We start from the raw sequence: 27305 nt of genomic DNA, 5'->3' as shown, positions 1-27305 counted from the left end.
AACCACGCCTTCTTCTAATATAACGCTATTTTGAATTCCATCTGATGCCTTCTCTGTATAATATATACATTAGGAACCAATGATGATAGCGGAATAAAACTTTACACAAATACGGTATTTGATGCGAGAGTAGAAAATGTTAGGTGAAACCGAACTTAGCCCTTCTTTACTTGTTTTTAGTTGATTTTCATATAACTTTTGCAGATGCATAGTAAAATATAGTAACAAAATTAAATAAGGCTATGACCTATAATTTAGATTTGAAAAATACCAAATTTGATTATAATCCATTCGTGAAAATTGTTAGAAAAGTGATAATAATTATACCATATGTAGTATATGGAAGTTGGGGTCTCTGTTTTTGACAATACCACATACTATTAACAAGCCACATATTATATTAAAAAACCAATCATATAGAGTAAAGTCAGCCAGATGTTGGAAAATCCTGATATTAGTTATATAAAGGCTAGGTCGAAAATCTGTATAATAAGTATATGGGGGCTCAGGGAATCATCCGGTTCAAACCATTTTTAAAACTTAGTATTACTATTGTCAGGAAAGGATTCTCTCTGAATTTCAATTATATATCAGTCGATATTTTCGGTCAAAAATCAACTATAGATACTTGGATCACATATTCGTTACCTAGGGGCTTGAACAATTTTGGTTGGATTTGGACAATTTTAGGTAATAAAATGTTCATTTTCACATCGTTGGAATGAGTTATTATAATATTTAGGAGATATGTACATTACTCTTATTAGAAGGCGGGGCCGCACCCACTTAAAAAAAAAAAAATATTATCATAGGTGCCCCTTGCGAATGTGATCTTCTGTGTCTAATTAGAGTTTTATATCTTAATTTAGTGATTAGTTATTGGGCTTTACAGGTTCTTAGTTAATATCGTTTTGTGGGCGTGACACTGGTCCGATTACGCCCATCTACGAATTCGTAATATTTTTTACTAAGGAAGGTGCATACCAAGTTCTCTCAATTTTTACAAAAGTTACAGCTTGCTTCACCTGGATTTCTACTCGTCTCGTCATTCTGATCACTTACATATATTATATTTACATAACCCTATGTCTATCTCGCTAAGATGGACCGTTCATACTTTTTGCGTCTATCAAGCTGTTGATTCTATTGTCAGTGTCACTCAGTTTCACTCTAATAAATTTTTGTATTGTCACTGTAATAAATTTTTGTTTATACTTAAGTCTGATCCGTTACTCTGTCTGATTCTGTCAGTTCGGTTCATGTACACGAAGCGCACCATTTGTCTTCAAATCAGCGATAGAGAGCAACTTTAAATCAATAGCGCTCAGCTTATACCTGATTTGTTTATGGACGTTCGTATCAGCAGAAAATACCCGAAGTGAGGCAAGCTCATACTTCAATGATTGAGATGATCGACAGCGTTTGATTTGTATATCATCCCCTAAACACTGATTTAGTCGGGCCCTTCTTTTTTATTTCAAATACAAGCGTTTGTTTATACATGTATGTATGAATATACATATGTAATATCTATAATGGATATTACATCAAGTACATACATACAACACATATGCATGCATGGAATTTCCATTGTTTACGCTTCGAAAATTTGTAACACGCCTACATTTTCAAAGCTGATACATTTTTGCCACACATAATTCAAATCAGTCCAGCAGAAAATTGTTGTTGTTTGCTGTACTTATAGATTTACCCAAAGATTTACTCGTAGATTTACTTATAGTTTACCCAAAATTTCACATCAATTCAAACAATCATCGCAACGCTATAAACTGTCATGATACGATTGGAACCGAGGCCAGCCGTACCGTTTACTCGATCATGATTGCCGAAGAACAGATTGTTCGTGTTGCACCAGATCAGTTGACGCTGGCGTCTACTCGAATTGATCAACAATGTTGTCTATGCTGAACTAAATTGATTTGATGGTATTTTTGGCATCACTCTTTGCGGTATAAAGTCAGCCTAGAGTTCAAAAGTTTTTCAATTATGTACATATGTATATCGGGGTTAAAGGAAGAATTGCCCAGATTCAATCCGTTTTTTACGCACATACATGGCGAGGTTGGCGACGTTATTAACCGATTTCACGCTGTTCACATTGTCATATGAAGTGGCAAAATGATTTGGTGATGTTAAGTACATCAGCTTCAATAGTTTGGGAGATACAGACATACATATGTACATATTAAACCAGATAGTTGAGCGGCTAGACACACTTTTCAAAGATTTTCAATTTACCAGTGTTACTCTTTAATTTAACTCCTTGTGCTAAATTACAGTTTTGTTTTTTAATTTGCGACTTAGTTGTTGCAATTTATAAATATTCGATGCATGACCCAACGTCGCCTGTGTGACAAACAACATAGCAGCAAGTTCCATCTAGATTTTTTAATTTTTACTTAAGTTATCAATTGCACAAACTGAAGGACTAACAGACATTCATTCGGAATTCAACACGTCTCGTCATCCTGTTCATTTATATATCCGTATTCGAAATACTAAGAACAACCAAAGTGAAATTCATTAATAATTTTGTTTTTTGTTTTTTGTAAAATAATTCAAACGTTTTCTCCAAATATACATATGTAGGTGCATTGTTAGAGTTTCTGAAAAGTGCTCAACTTGATTATCGTATGCATGTTAAGATTTTTTAGAGCTGCTGCTTTGAGAAACTACCCGATAGAAAATTAAAACCAAATTCAAAAAAGCGGTTTATTTGGGAGTTACTTTCCTTTACTGAAAATTTTGCAAATAAAAGGGCTACTTGAATTCGCTCGAAAGTTTGTAGGCAAACTCTCTCTGCCACTTTGACACAAGATTCTTTGCACTGATGATACAAACATTGTTTAGTTCGACTGTGGTAAGGAAAATCAATATGTCAGAGCATCCTCTAATCATAAAGGCAATACAAAATGTGCAATGGACACTATATGGACGACTCCGTTTTCCTTAATGTGGTGCTGGGTCTGTTGCACAAATGTTTATCGAAAAAGAAATTTAAATAAAATACGTATAGAAAAATTTTATTCATGTATTTTTAAGTTCGCTTTGGTTGTTCTTATTCTTTCGAACACGTCTGTATATACGTAATATGTACATATATGTATATAATACACAAACAACCGTTAGGTGAACAAAACTATTATGCACCGTAACAACATGTTACAAGAATACAAGAATACACATACAAACATACATATGTATGAATATAGGCATGGCCGATTATACTTGACGATTTCTGTTAATGTACGAATTCAAAAAATTAATCAGTTTTTTAACTAATTACGAAATCAAATTCAAACGAACTGTGTCATCTATAGCCAATGTCATGTGTCAATGTGCACTGGCAACTGAAAAAGTCATTTGGATTTGTGCCAGCAATGCAAATCGCACAATTTCCTGGCTGTCCGGATGGTTATTGTACGCCAATGTTAACATAAACGTGATTGCAAATTAAGTATCAATCGGCGCAGCAGGAACTATTTGAATTGCTTCAGTGTCAGATTTATAATAATTCACCGTAATATTTTCACAAGTACACATGTATGTATGTATGTATGTATGTACGTTTAGTATTATTTTTAAAATATCTGTTTGGAATGATTTGACTGATGAAAATGAATGGTTGATACATATGCATACATATGTATTTATATATGCACATTACTGAAACTGTAAGACGCTATCGCTTTTCGCTACGACATCGTCGACAGCGGCTAGTATTCAATAATATCAGCTGAAAAGTACTACATTAACTATAATATTAAATTACTTAAAATAGGTAGCGACGGTCAGCACTATGTGCATGTACATACATACATATATACATATGTATATGTATTTAGAACGAGTAAAGTAGTCGGACTTTATTTTAAAAACAGTGGTTTACTATGGTCCCCATTTGGTCGATGCTTTCCTACATATTACAATTTCCATTTCGATACAATAATATGCACATCCATATGTACATACATATGCATGTGTGTTATGTGTTTTAATTGATGATTATTGGGCCCAAATCCCTATGGCATTCCTATTCTCGTCAGACAAACTAGTTTAGTTACCAGTGCCTAGGCTAACACAAACATATGTATGTATGTACATAAATGTTCTCATACTTGTAGACACATAGAGTACATGTGTATCATTTACGAAAGCGCTTTGGCACTTACAGTATACGTAGATACATACATATGTATGTAAATGCCAGATGTATAGTACGAGTGGGTACATATGGGGACATATGTATGTCGAAATAACTATTTAAATCAAAAGAGGCAAATATTTTCCACATATTTTTGCGGTAACAATTATAAGAGTTCGAGGTCATTTTTACATAATCATGCACATGTGAGCATGCAAATATATGTTTTCATACATTTGTGTGTGTATATGATTTTGTATATATGTACATATGTACATACATTCATATCCAACAAAAACACAGGCGAAAATTGAATACCCACGAAGAAAAAATACATTTATCTATATAAATACATTATTACTATTTATAAACAGATGAATACGTACATATGGTCATATAGAGAATACCACTCACAGAATGAAACAAATATTTGAATAACAATTAAAGTGGCTGATTTTGTTTGTGTTAGTCAACATTCTTCTTTTCATAATTTACGCCTGCCATATTAACCATAACAACTAAACACTAAAAACGGTGACAAGTTCACCCAGTCTAAACACTAAAGGCAACACTTACAATTTTACTACTTAACCTCGGCTCTGTACGCATAGCCTTTCCTTACTAATATGCCAGCTTCCTCTAATTTTCAGTAACCCCTTTCCTCAAAAATGCAACGTAGCATGTTCGTATACACACATACATATGTACATAAAAGCACTTGTAAAAACGTGGACATTGTTATACCTATGTAGGTGCTCGGCGGAGGTACGACTGACATTCTGTTCTACATGTACTTGAATGCTTTTTTTTGTGAATCTAAGAAAAAGATTTATAAAAGGAAAAATAATGTAAAACACAATAAAACGGAACTATTGTTCTTTAAAACCTCCAACAATGGACTACCTTTTCCCAAGTACAAGAGACCTTTGTGGTAAGGAAATCGGCGTAAGGACATAGGTAAAGTTAGTGGTGAGTAGACATGCGCAATCAAAAGTGGCAACATTGCCACCAACGCAGTGGAAATGACAACAAACACAAATAACAATGATAATATTAGTTCAAATACACATAGCAAACTCGAAGGCTTGGGAAACACCCAGTAAGCCACAGCTTGCTTCTAAAAAGTAGTTATGGTTACGTGGCAGATATATATGTATGTACTTTCATATTCATAATAAGTGCCAATAAGTGCAGCCGCGGCTTCGAAATTAAAATATAGTTACTGAAGATTCGCAGGGTTAATGACATCTAGTAGTTAGGTAATAATTGTATCGTATGTGTATATCGCCACCTAAAATGCAAAATAACGTATCATCAAAAAATTCGAAATTGAGTATCTTATTGATTATGATTCACTACTTCGAATTACATATTTCCAACATTTTCAAGTTCTGCGCTCAAATCTGAACCAGTTTTAACCAATATTAAAATTTCTTTTTACTCTTGTTCCATTTTATTTTTTCGTGTTTCATTCAAACCACGGTAAATTTTCGAAAATGTTGTTACGTTATTTTGCATTTTAGGGGACGATATAATCTAATAAACAAAAAAATAGACATGTGAATTATTGCGTTAATGACGATTAGAGCTGATGATATTTTCAATATTACTATAGTGTAATTTTTCAAATTACTTTTGGGAATCATAAGAGACTACACTACATCACATTCGATTTAAAGCATACTTTAATTCCAACATCAAAATTAAATGATCAACCGTTAGATAGTAACTAATGAAACAAGTGTATGGTAAATTGAGACGAATATCAATATTCATAAAATAAATGGATGCAAGATTTTTATCGTCTTTGATATTCATATTTAAGAGTAATCAGTGTCTCTTTGCGCTTGCTAAACACAGCGCAACAACTTTATTGCTTTAAACTGCCGCAAACAAAAGAAAAAAGTTCTTGGACTGTGACGAACTGGTATGAATTTGGCATAACCTTTCTCTAGGTCTGAACCAGAAATTAGTTCGCATCTCACTACGGCGTAGTGTGTAAATTAGTGCGTACCATTTGAACATACTCCCTTATGAACATTGTGAGTATTTGCATTCTTTATACAAGTATACATACATACAAAAGGTTATGATTTTATGTGTAAAAGAAACGGAAATCTTAAAATGGAGTAATATGAGTAAAGAAGCACAGATATGTTGGCTAGGCAAAATTTGTTTTCTTGAAATTTAAATCGCATACTCTATACTTTTTATATAAAAAATATTATTGCCATTGAATCTTGACAACCCTTGGCGACACGAAACTGAACTTAATATAAGTACATGCACACCTACAGAAATAATATTCTGTGCTCAAAAAATAAGGTGACATTTGAATTTAAACTGCCCGGGTCGAAGGATTTGGAGAATTTTTGTTTTTTTTTAGGTTTTTAGTACTGTCAGTCACATTTATGTCCAATTTCATGTCAAAATATTCATTAGTGTTTGAGATACGTGTCGTTTTGTGAGCTGCTAAAAGTGAGTTTTTCGTTTTTTGCGAAGTCGAATTTGTTGAGCGAAGAATTTGCATTAACTGATCATTTCGCCAAAAACTCAACTGATATCGTTCCGCAACCACCGTATTCACCTGATCTGGCGCCGTGCGACTTCTGGCTGTTCACCAAGCTCAAAAGACCGCTCCGGGGACACCGTTTTTATACGATATTCAAGCTGCAGCGAAGACGGAACTGAAGGCCATCCCGGAAAGTGACTACAACCAGTGTTTCGGAGATTGGAAAATCCGTTGGCATAATGTACTACCTCTAGTGGGGATTACTTTGAAGGGGATGAAATTGATTTGGAAGGATAAAGAATTTTCAAAACAAATACAATCTTTTTTGGGCACAGAGTATGTATGTATAAATACTAAAAAACTGATAGAAGTTTGAGCTTATTTAGTTAAAAATCACTAATACACCCAAAATGTTTTACTATTTAATATTATATGCAAAGAATATTATTTTAGAAATTTCATTTCTATGATTTGTTTTTACAGTCAGGATAAAGCTTCCGGTGTTCTTGTGCGCAGAATGAATAAATTGCTTTGCTTCTCTTCAAATGCAATGAAACCATGAAATGCATCATTTTGAAAACTTCTTCTTGACATTTTTATACATATAGTCAACTATGGGCACCATGGGTTAACGGATAATTTTTGGTTAGACTTTCAGTCATTTTTTTTTTTTTTTTAATGATAAGAGAGATTTTTCATCATTCAAGCCTTGTGCTTTGTCTTTTTTGTTTTCAGATTTAAAACTCGTATTTGTATATCAACTTTGACCCTAGTAGTCACAAGCAATTTACAATTTTAATATTTTTTATTCCGAATGTGATTTTGAGAATGATGCCATTTAACATGGATTTCCTTAAGTAGTAGCAATAATTCCACAAATTCTATTTTTTGCTAAAGATTTTTGAATTACTAAAAAATCATGTTTGGGGCTTACATATCAGTTTTTAATAAGCTTAAATAAAATCGATTAAAAATTACACTACATATTGCTCATTTTGCTCATCAACACTCGCCCAAGCACCTACATGATTATCTAACTCAAGATTTCCGAGGCGAGAACATAGAAAGTTTTTAAAAGAATTCAAATTATGCCATCTATTTATTTAGCTTCATTGACTTCAAAAGAAAAAATTCTGATAAGGCACTTTTACAGTCAAAATGCATTGGAACCAGGTCTTAACATAGGAAGCCACGAAAAACAAGCAAATATAAAGCAGCCTTATCATTATTTGTCAATTTCACTTGAGTTCTAAGAAGTTATATTTTCAGTATTTCGATCTCAAATTTTTCGATTTTTTTCTCTATCTAAAAATAACACTTAATTCCGCCTTTGTCTATTCTCCCCCTGGTGAGTTTTCAAATCTTGGTACAGCTTTTAATCTTCCTTATTTCCATATGAAATAACTACCGGAAGACATTTTTTTTTTTTTTCATCTAAAGCAGGCAATCATCCTTTTCCTTCATTCTTTAGTGACACATGTTTAGCTCCGCTAATAATTTTGAACTTCGGCTGCACTGAAGTTAATATACCCTTCACAGGTGCATTTCTTTAACTAACTATGTGTTCAGTTTGCATGGAAGCTATATGCTATAGTAATTCGTTCTGAAAAATTTTTTCGGAGATTATATTATTACCTTAAGCAGTAATCCATGTCAAATTTTGTGAAGATACCACGAAGATTCCATACAAGCTCTTGATTCTGATCGTTCGTGCAAGTTTTCCATACAAGAACTTGATTCCGATCATTCAGTATAAACTTCGTCTTATTGCTGTATTTTAGTTCACGTCAGCTAAAATTATATTACACATATATTCAAATGAGGGGCATGTTTGTGACATTAATTCGATATTGAGGTCAAGTGGGAAACGTCAACAAGAGGATCGAAATTCTTTATATTAGGGATTTGAAGTTTAGACCAAAGTGTAGATCAATTTCATTCTAATTGAAAGAAAACTTGTAAATGTACAAGTTTCATTCAAATAAGTATCACATTTTCACCAAATTGAACGGTTTAAAGTCAGGTGCAAAACAAAAATTATTATTATATGGGGTGTTTTGAAGGCAGATAACGGGAAGGGTGGACTGCATTAATTTGGATATTGCTCAGGTATACTTGAAAAGACATTTTCAAGAATTTCTTAAATATAAAACTCGCACACTATTCGACTTATTCTTCATACGGTTTGTTAAAAAAACGAAAATCATTATAAAAAGTATATGAGAGTCAATTTTGTCAATACCAGATTTTATTAGCATGCCACATACTAATAAATTATTCCTGGGTTTAATTAAGATACCTCGCAAACTATCACCAATCGCATGGAGTAAAGTCAGCCGGAAGTTCGAAAATCCTGATATTTGTAATATGGGAGCTATGTCAAGAAATACTGCTATGATCATTTGCATTGAGATAAATTTGGATAAAATTGGTATTGGGGGTCTTGAGATAAGTGATTTTACACAATACTCGGCGGTGGCCCGTCCGTCGTCCAATTTTACCCCGGCTCCTATAAACCCCTCATACTCTCTTGTGAACAATTTGTTTCTGTCGTATTTAGTTAATAGGGATGTTCTCTTGCTCTTGTAAGATTGCATGATGCAAAAATCCTATTCCGAAATATGCAAGGTCAAGAGAGCACACATTACAGAATCTAGTGATACATGAACGGCTGATTCGATCAATTTATTGAGAATGGTTATTGTGAATTGGCGCAGATTCAGTATTCATTCTTAACAAAAAAACTGTAACTGTGTAATTTATACAATCTTTAAGTATAATTAATAAAATCTGTTTAAAACTTACCATCCTCAACAATTTAACGGCGAAATATGTCTTTATGTAAAATGACACCTAAAATAGGGTTGTAATTATATTTTTACGTGTCATTGTACAAAACTAAACATGGGTTTTAGTCTGACATATTTTACAGCAGTGCAAGAGCTTTGCAAGACCAAAAGAATCCCCCTAATGATTTATCGCACTTTTATTGGTTTTTAACCGACCGTTATATGAGGAGTTGATGGAGTTATCCTCTGATTTCATCCATTTTCACAGTGGTGATAGAAATACTTAAGGGATTTTTCTCGAGTAAATTTGGTTATTTTATTGATTTAGGAGATATGTAACTTAAACTTCATTCTTTCCAAGAAACAAGTATATACTTACCTCAATAAAAAAATTACAGGTTATCCGATAGCGATTGATCGAAAACATTTGAGACAAATATAGGTACCGTCCGACGGGTACGTTTAAATGCTGTATTGTATACACATCGTACAAAGACATGCTCTAAAATGTCTGACAATTAGAATGATTAAAAGAAAGTTCAAAGGAAAGTTCTTAGTTGGGTTCAAGCGACATACACGACGGTCGAATTCGAGTAAATCGTGGTTCAACTTTCCACGTGTTGTAGTAGAATCGCCTTCTTCGTTAGAATCTAATTTTCACTTTCCAATGGAATTGAGTCATACTGTTAAGTTTGCAATTGTAATTTGATTTACCTATTCAACTGGGTCTAAAGAATCTGTTTGCTAGTAAGTTACAAATTTTATTGTAATCTTTATTGTAATTGATTTCTTAGAACAATGAATGTTGAATTTTTTCGCAACATACTTTTGCCAACACCAAAAGTATTTCCCCGGGTTTAATGCTTCCAGGTTGTAAGGCTATGAAATGTTCAGTCAGTTGCAGCAGAACTTAGCACTTCCTTACTTGATAAAATAAAATTCTCAAAAATAGATTAGAGTAAATTTATTTTCAAATTAGAAATCAACTATCTCAACTTTAACGAGATAAGTTAACGTTGAGATAGTTGAATATTTAAATATGCCGATAATTGATAGTTTAAATATGCCTATAATCGCGAGGACCGAATGCTTACCGAAATCTTTAAACATTGTGTTAAAAACCTGCTTAGAAGAGATATTTTTATTCTTTATATTGGTTTATTTTAAACCATAAATTCGGTAGTTCCTTGGGTCAGAAAGTATCTAAATACTATATGATAGAAAATATTTATTGGTTATATTATATTTTGCGTTTTGGTTAAGTCTATTTTCTTCGCTATATTTGGCTATTCCCCTTTTTGAAACAGCTCATTCTTTTAATCGAGAACAAAATAAAGGCTGCTCTTATTTTCTTCTGGGATACTGAACTTAGAAAAAGTTCAGTTAAAGGGATTTGGATAAATTTAACTATCAAGTATCGGCAATATTACGATTCTTCCGGCGCCGCGATTTGATGGTACGGATGGATAGAGGAGCTCCTCGGGATTTAGAAATGTTTTCGAGATATTTCACTTTAAAGTTCAAAAATTTGTAGAAACAATGCTCGTTATTTCACTATGCTTATCCCACTTTTCACACATTTTTTTAATTAATATATATTTAATTACACCGTACACATACGTATATATCAAAAATTTACACTAATTGTATATTTTTAAGAAAATAAATATACTTTAAAAATTTTTTTGCACATTAAAAGTTTCAAGAGATTTGTGTGTTTACATTTATGACAATTAGCAGTGTTGCTATACTTTGTGTCCTGAAAATATAATCAAAAATCTGTTTCATACTTAGAGATATAAATAATTCAAAATGAAATATTGTTTCATATATTTATATGGATTATATTACATATATTACGTAAAAAATATAGAAAAATATTAATATACTATATTTAGTAAATACCGGTTTTATATTGCCAACAAAAAGAAGTATGATCACCCCGGTGTTGGACCGATCAGGGTTATTTTTTTGAAGCGCGGCCGGTTTATTTTTTTGAAGCGCGGCCGAAGGCCGCCAGTGCAGAAAATAGTTTGACACAAAAGAACTATGATCACCCCGGTGTTGGACCGACCAGGGTTATTTTTTTGAAGCGCGGCCGAAGGCCGCCAATGCAGAAAGTAGTTTGACATAAAGTAATATTATTTTTTATCCTTATTTATCATATAACATAAGATACAACAAAAACTTGTACCATTCTCTCAATATATGCTAAACAGAAAATTATTTAGTAGTTTTTTCAAAACACAATATGTGGCAACACTAGTACTTGTCATGACATGTAAAGAAAAACAAAATAAGAGTGAATTCCATACAAAATTGTGGAACTTTAAAGTGAAATATCTCGAAAACTATGAGTCTGAGGACGGTATATGTGTATACATTTTTTAATCCTGAGGAGCTCCTCTATCCATCCGTACCATCAAATCGCGGCGCCGGAAGTATCGTAATCGTGCCCAAGTATCATATAATATTTAGTTATTCAAAATCATTTTGTAATTTAATAAAATTTAAATCAAAATTGAGAAAAATTAATTTATACATATTTAAGAACTGCACTAAATCGGATCGTCGCGGACTTTACTAAATGTTTTTTGTTTACTATTTCAAACTGAACAAGGATAGATAAAGAATGAAACGTCCATATTGTCTTTTCAATACTTCATTCAGCATTTATTAGTTGTTTATTAATTCAGGAAGAAAAGCAAAACACTTGTTGATGAGCTGCTCGCTGTGCCCCTTAAGTTTCTTTTACTAAATTGAATGTTCACGTGATCCTTTAGTTCATTGAATTGAAAACTCGTATTTTACATTTTCTATGTTACGATTATCCTGAGTACGTGCTGTCCCCAGTATAATACTTTGAAAAAACTTGTTGGCGAATTCCCATCAGGATTCTAAATCAGTTTTGGCGATCTTAAATTTTTCCATTGTTAGGTGACGAGATTTGGCATCCACTGGTGTTACTTATGTAATTGTATGTGGGTAGTTTATAGTTATCGAAATCGATTTATTTGGCGATAGCGTGAAAAGCTTTTTCTTCTGTTACATCGTGTGTTTGTAACTTCGTTACACGGCAAATAGTAGTCCACACTACTACTATTCTACTAGGGTGAGATTTGGGTGCAACCGAACATTTTATACTCTTGCGACTTGCAAAAATCAAAGCCAGGGAATTACCCAAAAGTGAAAAAGATCAAACAGAAGAACGAAATTCAAGCAATTTTATATATACATACATACATACATACATGTATATTTTATCTTTATATGTAGTATATGGGAGTTGGCGAGGTATCGATCCGATTTTATCTATTAGCTATTATCATGCCACATACTAAAAATGTTCCCTGGGTTTCATGAAGGTACTTCACATACAATTTCTCCAATCATATGGAGTCGGATATTAGAAAATCCTGATATTAGTTGAATGGGGGCAAAATCAAGTTTTCTCCCAATTTTAATTTTTGATCATAAGGTGGAGTACTCTTAAGGCTTTATTTCTATTAATTGCTTCCTGATTTGTGTACTGGAAAGTGAAAGAAGCAGACGGAATTTAAAATTGTGCTATATGGGAAGTAGGCGTGGTTGTAGTGTAAGAAGAATGCGAACAAAATTTGGTCGAAATCAGTTGGGTGGGACCCGAGGTATGGGATTACCAAAAAGTGGCCGTAAAGCCTTCTCATATCATCTCGGGTGAAAAATTATATGTCTCTGGCGTATTTAGCTACTCGATGGGAGAGAGCTGGCTTATGTAGGATTTCATCCGTTTTCACAGTGTTGGTAGAGATACTTAAGGGATTTTTCTCGAATTTGGTTATTTCATTGCTTTAGGAGTTATTTGCTTCTTAGAGGGCAGCGCCACACCCACGTTTTTTGTTTTTTTTTGTAGATACAGTGACTGACACGACCAACCGGATGAACTCAGCTTTGTCTTTGGATGTAAGTTAATGTTATTGAAATTTGAACATTTAGCTTAACATATTATATATCATTAAAAAGGAAATTTTATGCACTTTTTTTTTTATATAACCCAGAAAAAATTTAACTTCATATTTAACATAAACAAAAAAAGTCCAATACACACTTCAAATTCATCTCACACGACTAACCGGATTTTTTTTATACACACTATAGTTCTAGTATTAAGTAGCGAAACCTTTTGAAGAAATTACTGCTTCTAAACGTTTTGGATCGAGTCAACCAGCTTCTGATAGAAATCGGGGTTTACAGAACTCCATGCTTCCAGTATCGCTGCTTTGAGCTCCCCAATATTGGAATACTGTTTTCTATACACTTTTCGTCCTACTTCGTTCGACACATGCTTAATTATATTTAGATATGGGGATTGTGTCGGTGTTTCCATTACGTGTGGGCAATTATGTATCAGCCAAATTCGAGCGATTACTGATTTGTGCTTCGGACCGTTGTCCCGATAGAAAATAAAGTCTTTTTGGATACCAAATTTTTAACAAGATGCTTTGACATTCTCCTTGAGAATATCGACATACTGAAAACGATCCAAAATATTTTTTACAAAATGATTTCCGGTTCCCTTTGCTGATACACATCCCCAGATCATGATTGAGCCAACACCATGCTTCATAGTAGCTCTAGTATGTTTTGGAAAATGGGCATGGCCATACAAACTTGCGCCCATCGGAACCTTGCAAATTGAATTTGCTTTCATCCGTAAAAAGTACCTAAATCATGCACAAATTTATCATTGAAACTGTTTTCAGCAAGATCCGATGAAAATTATGAAACTTACCCTATTCCAAAACTCTTTGGATTTGTTCAGGTGCGCTTTAGCAAATTCAAGTCCTTTTTTCTTATTTTTTCCGATATTTATGGCTTTTTTACCATCGCCCTTCCATGCAAATTGTTGTTTCGAAGTGTTCGTCGACTAGTTTCAGCTGAAACTTTTTTGCATAGATCCTTTTCAACTATAATTTTTATAGTTGCTGCTGTAGACTCCGGACTGTTATTAATAATTCGCAATATGAAACGCTTATCATTTTCTGTTAATATTTTCCCTTGGCCTTTTCTGGATATGTTACACAGTCTATTTTCCTTCCGAAACTTTCTTACAATATCGGGGATAGTGGAAGTACTTCGCTTTACTATATCTGATATTTCTTTTATATTTTCTCCATCTTTTCGGAGTGGTATTATTAAATTTCTAATATCAATAGATGTCTGAGTACGTGAAGGGAATATAATTGATATAACTAAACATTAAGCAATGCAATTTACAACTGGTTCAATGTAAGAATTAGCACTACACATTTTCACAGAATTTTAAATGGAATAAAGGTCCTGTTACTTTACCGTGGGCTTCTATTGGTTTTTATCCGGTTAGTCGAATGAGATGAATTTGCAGTGTGTATTGGACTTTTTGTGTTTATGTTAAATATGCAGTTAAATTTATACTGGGTTATGTAAAAAATAAAAAATGCATAAAATTTCCTTTTTAATGATATATAATAGTTAAGCTAAATTTTTATTTCAATAGCATTAACTTACATCCAAAGCTAAAGCTGAGTTCATTCGGTTGGTCGTGTGAGTCACTGCATATCCGATGGTGTGATTACGCCCATCTACGAACTCGCAATTTGTATTTACTAAGGAACGTCTATACCAAGTTGCATAAAGACATCTCAATTTTTATTCAAGTTACAGCTTTCATGAACGAACAGACAGACAGTCACCCGGATTTCAGCTCGTCCTAATCATTTATATGATATATTTTATCGGTTACTTTAAGGTTATATGTACGTACAACTGTTAGGTGAACGAAACTATTACACTTTGTAGCAACTTGTTGTAAGAATATAAAAAGAGGGCAATATTTAGTTTCAATACCTTTTGACTTAAATTGTAAGTTATGTATTGTTGGCTGGTAGTTACGGAATGGGAATGAGAAAACTTTAATACATACATACATAGATCCAGAGGCGTCTAATGAGAATACGAACTATTTTATTGGGCGAAATTGACAACCCCTTGGCCTAAGTTTTATCCAATTTGTTAATATTTTAAATACCATACAGTGATATACGGAATTTTCGTGTATATTTTAATTAAAAGAAGGAAATACTGCAATCACTAGATTATTTCGGAATTAGGTAAGATTTCTTATTTGTATATTGACCGATAAATGCGGTATAAAGTCAGCCAGAAGTTCGAAAATATTTACTAACACCATCACCTGTGTATTATCACAATAATATTTTCCACGAATTTCAACATTTACTGGTTTCGACATACATACATACATATGTGTGTATATGATGTCTGCGTCCTTAAAAAGTTTTAGTCCGATTTCAACAACTTTTGGGTACAGAATTAAATACCTTTAAAACACGAGCATAAGCCCGTTCGAATTGTAGAGTTTTACTCTAATAAATTCACTGAGGTTCGATCTGTATACTGAGAAGTGAAGTAATTATATGGAATTTAAAAGTTTGTTATATGGGAAATAATCGTGGTTGGCAACTGGTTTCGTCCACAGTGTGTCATATTTGTTGGGATAACCTTACCCAATTTGGTAGAAATCGGATTCGTCCACTTTTTACACCTGCTCGTATAAAGCTCCTCCCTACCATCTTGGTTGTTAAGTTTAATGCTTGTAACGTATTTATCGTCTTTTCAGTAGTTTTCAACATAACCGTTATATGGGGAGTGGGCTTGGTTATTATTTGATTTTACCCATTTTTCCTATGCTAAAAAGACTTCTTTACTTTGTAGATATTATCTTTTCAAGGAATAAATAAATGTAATTTGAACTTTGCGCGCACTTATTTGATTTACTATTCAAAATCAAACTTCCAAATAATTACATAACATTTGTTATATCGCATATCAACTATTTATGTATTTCTTATATAAAATAAATTTCTTAAACTACGACTAAATAATGATAATTTTGCTTGTTTTAAGCCTTTACCTGCAAAAGCCACAATTTGTTTGGCTGAATGCCAAGTAAATTCCAACGTTTAAATATTAGAAAGTGCAACAGTAGTGTCATTTCAGGAGACATAAGTGACGTTTTGGGCCAACAATCAAGAAAAGTGACGATAGCCTCAGGAGGCATTCGTGACATGTTGACGTTCGTGTGAAACAGGCAATTGCATGCGTCTTTTACATAGACGGCCATATTTGTATGAAGAAGCGGCTATTACTCTTTTCATACATATATGTAAGTATGTATACCAACAGTAAGAGAAGTTGGCAGTCATGTCTGTAACGTGAACGAGGCATTTTCACCAACATCATTCAAAAAGTTGTCTCTCAAAAGCACTACAAGTGAATATTCTGCCGTAAGGGCATACACATGCTCATATACGAACATACATATATATTAAAAGACACAAAAAAAAGGCCTAAGTTCAAATTTTACCAAATATTTGTTAGAATTAAAGGTAAGCGAGATATTTGCAAGCCTTTGTAAAACGGGTTTATATTAAATGGTGGGTCAGGTGAATTAAATTTCATTACAACATCGAGACTTGTACTTCAAAATGAGTCCAACAACAGAATTTGCTATATTAAGGGATCGTCTCAGTGTGACCCTACGAATGAAATTAACTAATCAGTCCGCTTTTTTATAAATAAATACATTTATGACAAATACATAATTATTTTTTTATGTTTATTTATTGTGTGTAAAATAGTTAAATAAATTGTTGAAATGACACGTAAAAAACGTCCTGTACGTTGTTCACGATTGTGGCCACAATTTCTGTCAAAAAAAACTTTCAAAGAGATTATTAATCTGTAGGAAAATCGCTATCGGCCTATGGAGGATTTTTTTTTTTTTGAAATTTGAGAAAATTGCGGTGGTTTTTCGTAGAAAAAAAAGGAAGTTTTCAAATAAAATCAGAGAAAGGCTTCTATAGCGCGATAGCGTATGACATTAAAAATGTTATATCTAAATTGAAACTAGATTTCTTCAAATCTCTTCCTCTGAGAGTGGAAACCGTTTCGAAGAACACCATTCTGAGAAAAACGCGTTTAGTTTGGAGTTCGCTATGTTTCCACAAAAAACGCTGTAACGTATCATAATAATTTGAATTTCGATTTCAAAATTTGAGGGAATATTTCCGATAATGCAACAAAAAAAGAATCGATATCTTGAAAATTTAACGCTGAGACGATCTCTTAATATATTTACATTTACTCGTCTTTGTTTAAAAGCCAGACCTGGAAGTCAGAATTAATATTACTTCTTATTCATCAATCACCTTCCCGATACATATGTATATGTATATCGATTTGCTGAGTACAACTTAGTCTAAAATTGCAATTGAGTCAAATTGACTCGTTGGCCGCACTCCTACTGAGAGAAATAAATGTGGCGTATTTATTGTATTTATTTGTAACGCGACATCATAGAACATACATACATATGTATACATATGTGTAAGTATGTGAATAAACGAAACTGCATACTTTTGGAAACCCAGAATACTGAATATTTGCGGCGTACCTAATCCTTGCTTTATCATTAAGGTTAATAGGCTCTTAAAATTTTAGTCGTGAATAGAAGTAGTATATGCTTATGTGAATGTTATCTATATGAATAAATATATATGCAAGTATTAAATATATATGAACAATTTCCATCATAAAATGGAAAGTAGGTACACCAATATGAACATATAAGAAACATAAAACCGGGTCAAAAAAACGAAAAATTCTGTCGGATTTGTGGGACGTAAATACTCCTTTGCCGTGTACGTGGAAGGAGAAAATTTTTTACAAACATTTCGCTTATTTGTGCCTATTCCCTGATGAGCAGGGAAGAGGATGCACTAAAAGAATGCAACTTCCATACAAAACATGACTATGTATCGTAACGTGTCCAATTAAAGGAATATTGTTTCAAATATAACCTACAGGGGTGCACGACTTTTCTTAATTTTATGTAGGGTTACACCAGCTGGCCGGAGGGAGTTACATAGACCTTCGTGCCCTTTGCTGTGCCAAATGGAAGTTCATTATTGGCACTAGCTGAAGTTTACGTAGTGCAAGAAGTTTGCTAAATTTAACAGAGACTGAGATTTACGAATGTCCTAGAACTCCTATCTAAGCCGAGTTCTAGAAAAAGCCAAGCAGAAGTAAAGTACGTGTTTCAGCCTCGCTGGCATGCCTACTTCTCCGCACTGAAGAAATTTCGTCTAGCGTAAAGATCCGAAGGTAGTCATTGACATATGAAAATTTCTAGATATAAAGATACATATGTAAAACTTATAATTCATCGAACCGTCACTATAGCATATAGCTGCCATACAAACCGAACGATCGGAATCAAGGGCTTGTATGGAAAACATTTGCTTAAGGTAATAACATAATCTCCGAAAAAACTGTTCAGATTGGGTTACTATAGGATATAGCTTCCATACAAACTAAACACATAGTTACTAAAGAAATACACATATGAAGGGTATATTAGCTTCGGTGCAGCCGAACATATGTATGTACGCTTTTGGCAAAACTGACCTACATACATATGTTTAAGTATGGGTATTTATTAAGATGCAATGGTATACAATGTACCCACATTAAATACTTTCTTACTAAACACTGTAACTAGATAATTTTTATTTAATTTAATTTTAAAATAATTTTCCTTATGTTTATTTTCAGGGTCAATGCTCCGCTGGTACATTACCAGTAGCATGGGTTGATGAGGGTCCCGGCCCTCCAACTTGCCCAATTTCGTGTGAAAAATTAAAGATGAGTACAGTGACGAAATTGAAAACTAAATCGTATAATAGTAACAGTAATGTAATGAATAATTATAAAGTAAATATTAAGACACCCATTGGTAACCTTAAGGATACCGCAACAATAATGAAAGTTCGTCGCGACTTAAATAAATGGAATAGCAACGACAGCAATCAAACTTCTTATGGTGACGAAATGTCGATAAGCACAAAAATATTGAAAGAGCCCGAAAAGCAAATGCTCTCTACTTCACCTATCCAAACAAGTTCGTTTCAAGATCATCCACCCAATTTCCGCAAACGAGAGAATTTTGTGAAAAGTAATACAAATGAGGGCGAAACTGGAGCATCATATGAATATCCCGACCATAACCCAGTTGGATTAAAATACAAAAAAAATGCTGCCCTTGCATTCAACAACAAAGAAAATAAAGAATATTTCGATTACAGAGAGCAACCGCAGCAACAGAAGGAACAACAGTGCCTTGATTACTTGGGCGATACAGAGGATACAAGTCCGGCTCACTTGTGTACATTCAAATCGCCCGGCGAATTGGCGGATCGACTGCGTTCACTACGTTTACGGCATTGTTGTGAGCGCAATGTCTTCAGCGCCCTACACACTCTCGCTCTAAATGCAACCCTAAGTGGTGGAGTAGAATGCGTTCGCACTCTCATGGATGTTATGGACTTAGATCTATTGGCTACTCGCATCACTTGTGAACTAGCGGAAATTCTTTTTCGCTTCGATTGCCGTCAAGTGTATTCATTAATTCACCAATGTGATGATTGTAAGGTAAGTTTTCTTCTTAGCTTCACATTTTCTAAAAATTTTATGTAAATATTTTCTGAAGATAACTTAATTACGATTTCAAAATCGAGTTTACACTTAATTTACTACCACCTTTAATACTTTGAAAATATTGCGTAAATAATACTGAAAATATCTTAAAAAATATGCCACGTAAAAACCGCATATAATTTGTAAATGAAAATATTACTATTTATTTAAATTTTTATTACTTGAACTGTGTTTTTAATAAAAATTTAGCGCGCTTTTCTCCACCTTCTACACTACATTTTGGAGCCTTTCGCCCTAGGACATATACTTTGCTTTTAAATTATTTCCATAAAAAGAATTAAGAAAGAGTAAAATCTGAACATCTGGATGGGCAAATAACCTAACTTCGTTTAGATATTAGATCTTAGGTAATTTTGGTTCCAGAAAATAAATAGTTAGAATCTCAATGTCATAACAGTCCCAGATTTGATTTTTTTGTATGTATGATATATTATACATAACTTTAGATTTTATTATATAAAGGTTAATAATGTTACCTATGATATTCATATAACTAAGCACATAACGTTATGAATTTTGATGTGGAATTTTTTTTGTATATTTTGGTTTTATGTGTATTTTTATACATATGTAAATATTTTTGGATTTCCCTAGTGAAATATTTCCCTTCGTTTATTGCGCAAAGAGACTCTTCGTTTTCAATACAACATAACATTTTCCATTTGCTACGTTTCATTCACTGTCAGCGATAGTACTCGTATATTTTCGTGTTCCTATTCCACTCTCAACAGCTCTCACATCGCGACATGCACACAAATGTATGAGCTTATTCCAGTGAGCCAGAAGCTTTGGGCGCTGAATTCCAATTCATCTGCATGCTTCGCCACGATATTTTAATGAGAACAAGTGAGAAAAAATTCTTTCACAAATTTCGTGTGTCATTAATCACGAAGAGATTTTCCTCTCATACAATTCTATTTGAGAGTTCACTTGGATAAAGGTTGGTCTTCGCCAAATTCTGCACTCGTATTTTCGAATACATAAATACAATACTCGTAGATATAGACCTTGCTTAACACGTGCTATGTTAGTTTTCGGACCTCTCTGATGGCATTTCATTGAAAAATTAAAGTTCTCTTATGTACCATAGTACATACATACATATGTACTCATACCTACCTGGTTATATTCATTAATCCCCCTTCTATGTATTTATCTATATACATATGTATGTATGTAATACGTGTAATACCTCTAATACAAAAGATTCCATATAAGAATTAGCTTTTGATCAGTCGGTTTGAATGGCCACTACATATGTATATACAATATTTGTCCGATCTGAATTATAAGTATGTTTGGAGGCCATGGCGTTGTCTTGAAAAACATAAAAAAAACGTTAACTTCGGTTGCACCGAATACCCTTCACAGGTGTATTTCTGTTAGTAACTATGTGTTCAGTTTGTATGGAAGCTATGTATATGCCATAGTAATTCTTTCTGAACAATTTTTTTGGGGATTATATTGTTAACTTAAGTAGTAATCCATGCCAAATTTCGTGAAGATACCACGTGAAATGCGAAAGCTTTCCATACAAGCCCTCGATTCCGATCGTCCGGTTTGTATGGCAGCTATATGCTATAGTAATCAGCAGTTCCGACAAATGAGCAGCGACTATATGTGATCATTTATATGTATACGTTATAGGGTCTCCGACCCTTCCTTCTGGGTGTTACAAACTTCATGACCACTTAATATACCCTGTTCAGGGTATAAAAATACAGCTTCCATTGGAGAACATAATTTTACTTGTTCAGTTTGCTATGGTGATGCGATATCAACGGCCTGGAACGGATTCTTGGGTATAAAAGAACGTTTCCAAAATTTCAGATCGATAACTCAAAAACTTAGGAACACGTTCGCGAATGGCCAAACTAGCTCAGGTCGTCATGCTGATTTATATACTACATATATGTATGTATACAACATATAATATATACATTTAATAGAGTCTTCGACGTTTCCTTTTGGGAGTTACAAACTTAATATGCTCTGTTCAGGCTATAAACATGTACATATATATCCGTATATGTACATACTCTTACCGACATACTCGACAAAAGGTTTGTTAGAAAAACGAAAATTATTATACATACATACATATGTATGCAGTATATGGGAGTTGGATGTAGTATCAACTCGATCTTATCTATTTTTGCCGATACTCATATTATTCATATATTTACATACATATATGCCACATACTGATAAAATGTTCTCTGAGGTTCATTAAGTTACAATCGCCAATCATATGGAGTGAAGTCACCCGGATGTTATATGTGTGTTATATTGGGGCCAATATATATATGTATATATATACATATATCTATCAACCTTAGTTTTAGGTGATACATACAACCGTTAGGTGAACAAAACTATTATATTCTGTTGCAACGTGTTGCAAGAGTTTAAAAAAAATGCCACAAATATTTGTATGTATCTGTGCCTGTGTTCGTGTTTCGGTCCAACTTGTAGTGGTCATCAACTCAACAGTTCAGATCAAACTGTGCACAATTGTCTCAATCTCTATCAGCTTTTAATTTCTTCCTATACTAAGGACAACAGCAAATATATATATATATATATGAAATATAGGTACTGAATTTATACGTTAATCTAATATATGGAGTGATAATTTATAAGTTAAGTTACAAATTAAACAAATGTATATCTTAATTTAATAAAATTACAGGAGTCTTACCGGCGTTGGGTATGTAGCACCTTGGTACCATATTTTGCTGAAGAAGGTGACATTTCTGTATCCCCAAGTTACAACAATAATCGAAACAGCAAAAGTAACAGAGTGAACAAAGAAAATAGTAATCAAACTTTTGTTAAGGACATTACTACAAATAAAACTAGTTTATTGCTTCCTAAACTAAATTACCAGAATGAATTGAAAGACTTTGCAAATTCAAATAGGGGTTCAGCACAACGAACCAAACGCCAAATGAACCAAAATCTGGCATTTTTAAATACATCTTCGATTGACAACAATATAGTCGCACCTATTAGAAACCTCACGTCTACGGTTTGGAAACGGAGTAAACGAAATATGGATGACGAATGCAACCGGCACCAACATCAACCGCAACAGGGGCAAGAAATGCGTTCACAACAACTTAAACAATCTAATATCTTCATATCGACTGCCATTAATGCGGATCCATATAATGAGGATCCAGTGATATCAAAAATAATTAAACGGTACGTTGTGATTGTAATAAATTTTATCCATAGCACATCATATTTTCACAAAATTGCTGGAAGCAAATGGGAAATGAAAATATTTTCATTAATATAAAAATTTTAATTCTAAGTACATACGTATAACTTTTATTTTTAGATCTAAACGAAAGGTGATATTCCGAAAGCGTAGAAGAATACGACCCTGCCTAAGTGTCTGCCAAACGGTAGAGCAGAAGTGCCCATATCTGCTCCCAGCTGATCGAGCTCCAGCGCTGCCTACACAATACGCCGGCGAACCAACATTTCTTTGTTTGGGTAATGTCGACTGTGAATTATTTGCTTTCCATGGGCTACCAATTTAAAGTTATCTTTCAGATCAGAGCATACCAGAAACTGGTGAACAATTGCGTAAATCAAGCTATGGGCCTTCCGAATGCTGTTATAGCTACTGTAATAACATCGCACATGGAATTTGTGCCTCCTGCAATGAGTTCATACAAGATAAAGAGGACGTTTCTCCAATTGTAAGTTCAACTCCACGTTTGCACAATATCACGCTAACAGCGACTGGCCAGTATCGATTGGATGCCCGTTTGGAAGCAACCTTGGCGAAAGACTCGACGAATAAAATGGCTGCCAGCATATCAGTTGCACTAAAAAATAGATCAGAAACAGCGATAAGTGGCCAAATCGAACGTTTACAATATTATGCCCTCTATGATGGCATCTATTACTACGACGAGAACACGGCCGATATGCCTGAAACCGCGATCTCGGACGATTGCCCACCAGTACCGTCGGTGACAAGTCGCTGTTCTATACCGTACTACGCCTCATCGGCGGTGGCCATCCGCTTACAACAAAAAACAGTACCAAAAGATGTAAGTGGACACCACATGCTGTTATTGCTCAGCGCAATGCTGTGTTTGCTGACGAGTCAAACTGCCGCAATTCAGTTAAAAAGTCAGACACATCCGAATCAAAAGCTGCGTAAATACATACTGCAGAGTATTTTTATAAAGCATTTTTATGTCAGACATTCCCCATCTAGGGTGAGGTACAAACTTTCTTCATCTATAGTTGCAACAAATGAATTCATTTACTTGGCTGAACATTCTGCCGTAAAACAAAAAATTCAAAAAATAGCCTGGACCGTCAGTTCGTTGGAAAACTTCACAGAACCCACCATACTCTGTATTAGTAGTGATATTTACGAAATCAATACGAGTAGCATCAGTCGTAGCGTCCATGAATGTGGCAGATTTATACATTGTTGCATTGAGAAAAACCTCAATACTAAGTGTAAAAGTTCAAAAGAAATCAAGCAAAGAAATCAAGAATCCAGTGGACATCAAAATCGAAATAGATTAGTAAGCGTAAATAAAACTATAAATGGTAAATGGAATGGGAAGAAAACAGCGTTCAGTACAGAATATGGTGTATTAAATCGATTAAATGAGAATTACATTCGTAGTACTAAGTACAGGGGCTATGTAAGGTATAATTATGTTCAGATGAATATAGGAAATAATAATAAAATTACTTATAGATTAAATAGCCAATTGTATTTTAATAGTAATACTAAAATCTATCGTAGGAAAAAGAGTAGTAAAATTAGAAATTTTAATATCGCTACCAACACAGACTATACTAAATATCATAAAAATGATGTAATTGAAATAACAACATCAAATTTAAATAATTATCTGAAAACGAAAGAAAACTTAAATTATTGCAATTACACAAACAATTGTAAGTCTAATAATAAGGATAGCATTGACACATTTTATTTTAATAATGCAGAAAAAAATTATCAGATCATTTACTACTATAATTTCAATATTAATGATTGGTGGCGACGATGGTGGCGGTTCCCGTGGACATGGTCTACTCTGCGACAACCCCTTGTCATATTATAGTTCCCGTGCTGCCTTTTCAAATAACAGCGTTTGATGTCTGTATTCGTAAGATTTTTATTTTATGTTAATTTTCATACAACTCTTCACTAGTTTTTACATTTCCCACGTAAGTGTGAACATCTTGTCACATTTCTGACTTTGTTCTTTAACTAAAGTTTTCAAAGCACTATGAGTTTTGACTGAAAAAGTAGTTGCCAGAAGTCCTGATGGTTGCCTACATTCTTAGGCAACAAGGAAAACATTTAAAATATGAAATACTTCTTTCTACTGGCGTTTATATACATACATACCAACATATTCGCTACATGTACTCGTATACTCGAAATGAATTTCCCTGCGATATATTTATTGTTTCTGTCCATTTATCAAAAGTTTTTTTTTTTGTCATACATTGTTATAGTTTGCATCATTCGGGCAGTAGAATTTTAGTAGTTATAAGGTACTTCTTAACTAGGAGAAATCATAATCCTAGCCAGTCAGCTCATTTTTTCCCGTACAAGTACTTATATACTATATAAAGACATAAATTTGTAAAATCAATAGCTTTGTATTTGATTAAGCCCCATATTTTTCGGATAAGTTCGATTCCGTTTGCATTGTACAACTCCCATTGAAATATCTTAGTGTAAAATTCGAACAATAAATTGTAATCAAATATGCAATTATAATATTAAATATGTATTTATATGTATTTGTGTCCGTTGTGCTCGTTTACAGAAGACAACTTTTGCTGCCCAAGGGCGCCGACTTGCTCGTACCATTCTTTTAGTTTTGAAATACTTTGAGTGTTTGCAATTGCGTTCAATTCGAATGAGTATTTACAGTATAAATACATATGCAACAAAAGTTTCCGTATATAAACCCGGACATTCACACCTTTGTTGAAGCTGTTTTGAAATTGCCCCAAATTTAATAGTATGCTGGTGTTTAGAATATACATATGTATGTACTTAGGGTGCCAGTTTTACGTGAAAGTGCCTGCAGAGTGGAGGCTCAAAGCCGAACCGAGCGCACAGCTAATTTCGATCAGCGCTAATTTTAGCAAAGTAGATGCAAGATTCAGCGTTGACTTCCGCACATACTTTGCTATTATACTGTTTTGTTTTGCTCTGTTTTTGTTCGTAACAGCTTCTTTTAACCACAAATGTTTTAGCTCGAATATAATTTTAGTTAAAACTAGAAATATAATTAATTAATTAAAGTTTTGTGGGCAAAAAATAAATATCGGGTATTTAATAAATTCTTATGAATTAGGGAATTCCGTAAGTTTTCCTTCGAAAATAATAAGGAAAATGTGAGACATCCAAATGAACTATACATCACCCGATTCGGTCCCGAAAAACGATCACCTTCTACTTCAGTTTTGGTCAGCGTCCACCAAGCGAGTGCCTATGCAATTTCGTATGAAAATACGCGTATGCACATAGTTTTGAAGCTTGTTTCTCGTTTTCTTCAGCTTTGCGCTCAGTTAGTCTTTGAACGTCAGAGTTGATTGCACCCCTACATACAAGTGACTGTAGTATACTATACACTTCATATAACTACATGGAACACATAAAGGACGGCAAGGACATGTGCTGAACACATTGAGCGTGACAGACTGCAAGCGACATCTGTCAAATATTAAAATACTACGTACTACACGACTGCAGGCCGACAGTTGTCGCTCTCGCCAACTTCAATAGAGTTTTAAATTTGCCAACGACAGTAGGACAACAGTAGACTTGATAGTAGAGAGATGAAGTAGAGTGGTGATGTCACTAATATGTAAAATGTAAAATTATTCAAAGCTCTAACAAACCTGACGTTATTTTACAAATAAAAGCATAAAATAGCTCTATTATATAATTTGTAATAACAATTGAAAATTTAAAACAAATAAATTTACCTATTTTCTTACTTTTTGCGTAAAAAAATTTCACTTTGAACAAAATATTCAAATTTCATTGAAGTGCAAGGTGTTAGTATGGCCACAACGAAATTGTGTCCATGTAAAATGGAGAGGGGTGTTGTCTTGTGTACATGCCGGGCATTGTTATGTTGTTGCCTTCTCACAAATGTTCATGTAGACACAACGCCATTTTCAGTTCATTGTCGTGCTGCCATGTCGTGTCGCGCTCAATGTGTTCAGCACAACA

The 27305-nt window shown here is 33.7% G+C and overlaps 1 protein-coding gene across 1 annotated transcript in view; it reads left to right on the top strand.

Moving 5' to 3' along the window:
• The window catches only part of LOC108968942, a 36851-nt gene extending 10462 nt beyond the window's left edge, over positions 1 to 26389 (top strand). The window contains exons 3-6 of the mRNA XM_018933304.1: positions 19118 to 19993; positions 22752 to 23266; positions 23406 to 23563; positions 23624 to 26389. Coding sequence (XP_018788849.1) covers positions 19118 to 19993; positions 22752 to 23266; positions 23406 to 23563; positions 23624 to 25167 — 3093 coding nt within the window. The 3' untranslated portion in view covers positions 25168 to 26389. The remainder of the gene's footprint in view (positions 1 to 19117; positions 19994 to 22751; positions 23267 to 23405; positions 23564 to 23623) is intronic.
• The last annotated feature ends 916 nt before the right edge of the window (positions 26390 to 27305 follow it).

Source organism: Bactrocera latifrons, unplaced genomic scaffold (assembly GCF_001853355.1).
Source record: "Bactrocera latifrons isolate USDA-ARS-PBARC rearing strain unplaced genomic scaffold, ASM185335v1 scaffold_234, whole genome shotgun sequence".
NCBI lineage: Eukaryota > Metazoa > Arthropoda > Insecta > Diptera > Tephritidae > Bactrocera > Bactrocera latifrons.
This window is presented reverse-complemented; position numbering and strand designations above follow the sequence as displayed.